This window comes from Macadamia integrifolia, chromosome 6 (assembly GCF_013358625.1).
Source record: "Macadamia integrifolia cultivar HAES 741 chromosome 6, SCU_Mint_v3, whole genome shotgun sequence".
Lineage (NCBI taxonomy): Eukaryota > Viridiplantae > Streptophyta > Magnoliopsida > Proteales > Proteaceae > Macadamia > Macadamia integrifolia.
The window spans coordinates 38,011,349-38,015,115 of record NC_056562.1 but is presented as its reverse complement, the minus strand read 5'-3'; the positions used below and the strand labels follow the sequence as shown (position 1 = coordinate 38,015,115).

Genomic DNA, 3,767 nt, shown 5'->3' with positions numbered 1-3,767 from the left:
TTCACCCATGGTGAATGAAAAAATTGGTCCTCCCCTATTTATTTAGACTTCATTTTCTGCCATATTCGTCGAATTTAGTCGGTGGATTCTCTATTAGGGTCCATTTGGCATATATATCACGGACCCAAAGTAGACAGCTTTGAAAAGTATAGGGAATATCAATATATCATAATCCTACTTCTTGGCAGCAAAACAGTACCTACTCGACAAACAGATGTTACTTAAATTACTGCCAAAACCCGTTTATGAAATAACCAAAAATATATTAATTGATAATGGAGAGGCAACCAAACACCCCCTTAGCTCATTATAGGCTTCATTATGATAGACCCCCACGCCCAAGTGCCCAAACCTTCCTTCCATCTGTTTCGTTTCCTATCAAGACTGACTTTTTTCCCCTGTCCCTTTGTCTTTCGTGGACCCCATCTCACCTTCAGTATCCAAACACACTCTTAGGTCTCTCTCTCTCTCTCTCTCGCTATTTATCTTCACCACCCTCACAAAGATGGACTGATACACACAAACTCACTCCCAGAGGGAAAATAGAAGATAGAAGATAGAGAGAGAGAGAGAGAGAGAGAGAGAGAGAGAGAGAGAGAGAGAGAGAGAGAGAGAGGTTGATCAGTGATGGGTAATTACAGGTTTAGGCTATCAGATATGATGCCAAATGCCTGGTTTTACAAGCTCAGGGACATGGGCAGGAGCAGAACCCACCATAACAACAGCAGCAACCACCACCCACTTCTCACAGTCAAGAAGAAACAACAACCCTGCACAGCTACTCCACCACAGAACCACACACGCCTCTCTCGCCCAAGAAACTCTTACTACTTCCCTTCAGAATCCAGAGCCATCGAACCTGAAAAATTTAACAATTCTCCCATAAAACCAAAAGCTTCTGATACATATTTCCCTGACCCACCAAGAAGATCATCCTCAATCACCACCAGAAGGAGAACCAAACGCAGAACCATCAGGTCGTCTTCCATGCTCGTTACTTCCTCTGTTTCTGCTGGTTGCAACTGCCGAGCCACCCTTGATTCTGTCTGGACTCGGCCCGATTCCAGTCCAGAGAACTCTGGTTCGCTTTCCCCACCTGAGAGCTCCACTGATCCTGACTTCCAGGTCGTCCCTGCTCCTGACCCATTTGACAGTTTAGGTTCCTGGTCCAGTTCCTGCAGTTGTACGGTCAGTTCTTCTGCTACTGATATCATCATCGACATGGATCAGAAGAAGTCATTCGATAAATTTGATGGGCTTGATTCGATCTCCAAGCTTCAACTCCGCCCAATTCTTACAAAACCTGCGAATTTCAGCGACATGGTCAGTGATGATCACAAGAAGAAAGACAGCAAGAAAACTGAAAAACCTCCCAAATTTAGAAGAAATTCTGCTAAATTGGAGGAGAGAACTGCAAATGCTGCTAATGGGTCTCTGTCTGTGAAGATTGTGAGGGAGGAAAGCCTCAAGACCGTCAGAGAACAGAAGCCTATTCCGCTCCCTGTACGAAGGTCCTTGGCATCTTCTTCTCCAGGTGTGAAGCTCAGAGCGATTTCTCCAAGAATAGCGAGTAAGAAGATTCAGGCTTATAATCGAAAGATATCGGCGTCTGCTACGAATTCGAGATCACGGAGGAAGAGCATTTCAGATAGTTTCGCAGTTGTGAAGTCTTCGTTCGACCCACAAAGGGATTTTAGAGAATCAATGGTGGATATGATCGTGGAGAACAATCTCAGGGCATCTAAGGACTTGGAAGAGCTTCTTGCCTGTTATCTTTCTCTGAATTCCAACGAGTATCACGATCTTATTGTGAAGGTGTTCGAGCAAATCTGGTTTGATCTGACTTATACTCGCCTGTAAAAAATTTCGTAGAGTAGTATGAATCTGTATAATTTTGATCATAAATATCAATAATAAGTTCTACAGTTTCAGTACCATGAGATGGAAACTGGAAATTTTGTTTCATCATTCAGGTCAACCAAGCCAAAAAACAATCTTTGATTTACTGCTTAAAGATCAGACTTTTAAGATTCAATTTTGGTTCCTGTTCTGTTTGATGGGGATAGATTCATTTGTAGTGAAAAGAATACTGAGATAGAATTTAATTTAATTTAATTTAATTTTTCCTTTTTCCGCTTTAATGGAGTTTTTCTTCCATTGAGATGTGGAGTGACAAAGGCAAAAGGAAAAGAAAGGGAAGGAGCTTCCGGCAGATGCTCTTCACAGTAGTTGTTGCTTGAACAGAGGTTTGAGTTGTGGAGTGTAACTTCAATGGTCAAACGACATGGATTTCTACAATACTGACAATATAGTCAGAATAGACAAGGAAAAGATTGAAGATCGTATAATTGAATGGCCCATCTTGATTTTTAGAATCTATTTCATTAATTAACCTCCTGAAATTATGAATGGAGGGAGATCCAAAGGAAAAACAGAGGAAGAGCGTTTAAGCCCTGCTTTATACTGATCACAATCCTATAGACCTTTCTTTCTCTCCATGCCCCATAGTTTCATTTATTTCAAATTCCTTCTATAGAACTAGCACTGTTCACTGAGATCAGTAATTTTGAGTCTTTTCCTTTCTTCCTTTTATTTTTTTCTGGGTTATGGATAAAGGGTTTACTCTGTTCAGTTGCAGAAATTGTTTTGTAAATCGGAATCACTTTGTTCCACAGTTTCAGTATTCAAAAAAGACTCCAACTTTCTTATTCTGAATTCAAATGGGTCATTTGAATCTGTGAAAACAATTCAAAGAAAAAGACACAAAGATCCAAATGTGCAGCAAAACTGACAGTTCTTCTTCTTCTTCAAAAGAAGCGCCACGAAACCTAATTTTTGCAAAAGTAAGACACCCTTTAAGCTTTGAGATGCAGTTAAGAAATATATTTCAAAGATGAACTGCAGTTGAAGGACAGTGGAAAAGGTCGCCTGTGGCAGATTTAAACAAATCAAGATAACTAAAGACTCTATAATGTAAAAAAAGTATTTGGATCTCTCAAGAGCAGATTAATATAGAATAGGTAGACATTTCAAAAGCTGTAGTGACCCGCAGTCGACAAGAACGATTGTGACTTTCAAGAAAGCTTTCTTTCTTAATTCAGAAACAAAATTGAAGCTTGCTTTCACGAAAATGTTCGTTCAGGAAAAGGAAGTGCATTTGTCAAAGCTAAAAATTTCACGCGTGACTGCAAAAAACACACTTACCTGATCCAAGGTTGAAACTGGATACCAATGTCTCTGCTCATACTTCATCTCTCTACTTTTGCTCTCTCCTCCTGACCCTCCAACCATTGGAGATTATTAGCTCATCTAAAAGCACCCAAATACTAAACTAATACACTCTTGGCTATTAGGGGTGTCAAATGCAATCTGAACCGGTTAGGCCGACAGGAATAGACCGAAAAAATTAGACCAGATTGAAACCGAACCATAATTGGGTGATTTCGGATTTGGGTTTTTGGAAGCCAATACAAAATTGAAACCGGGTCGAATCGATAAATGGGTGTGCAGATTGAAGACAAGAAGTCCATACCATGCAAAGAGAATCTTTCTACTAGCTCTTCCCTTAGTCTATGACTATCTTTTTCCTCTCCCTTATGAAATAGCATATACTTTCTGTTGTGGGAGGGGCCTCCACATCCTCTGCAGCCACTGCCCTGGTGTAGTGAGCACCTAATGGTTGGGAGCCCCTTGGGGTGTGTGTCCGAATGCTCTTAGTTGCCGGATGCTCACTGCACAAATGCAATCGCTACAAAGGATGTGGACTT

General features: G+C 40.8%; 1 protein-coding gene across 1 annotated transcript; it reads left to right on the top strand.

Annotated features, from left to right (window-relative positions):
* Positions 1 to 566: 566 nt before the first annotated feature.
* LOC122081168 (transcription repressor OFP4-like) lies at positions 567 to 2,281 on the top strand. Its single transcript, XM_042648167.1, has one exon. The coding sequence runs from the start codon at positions 628 to 630 to the stop codon at positions 1,858 to 1,860; it is 1,233 nt and encodes a 410-aa protein (XP_042504101.1). The 5' UTR covers positions 567 to 627; the 3' UTR covers positions 1,861 to 2,281.
* The last annotated feature ends 1,486 nt before the right edge of the window (positions 2,282 to 3,767 follow it).

Bases quoted from the DNA above. Each gene is read 5' to 3' on its own strand.
- LOC122081168 (XM_042648167.1), top strand. From the start codon at position 628: ATGGGTAATTACAGGTTTAGGCTATCAGATATGATGCCAAATGCCTGG.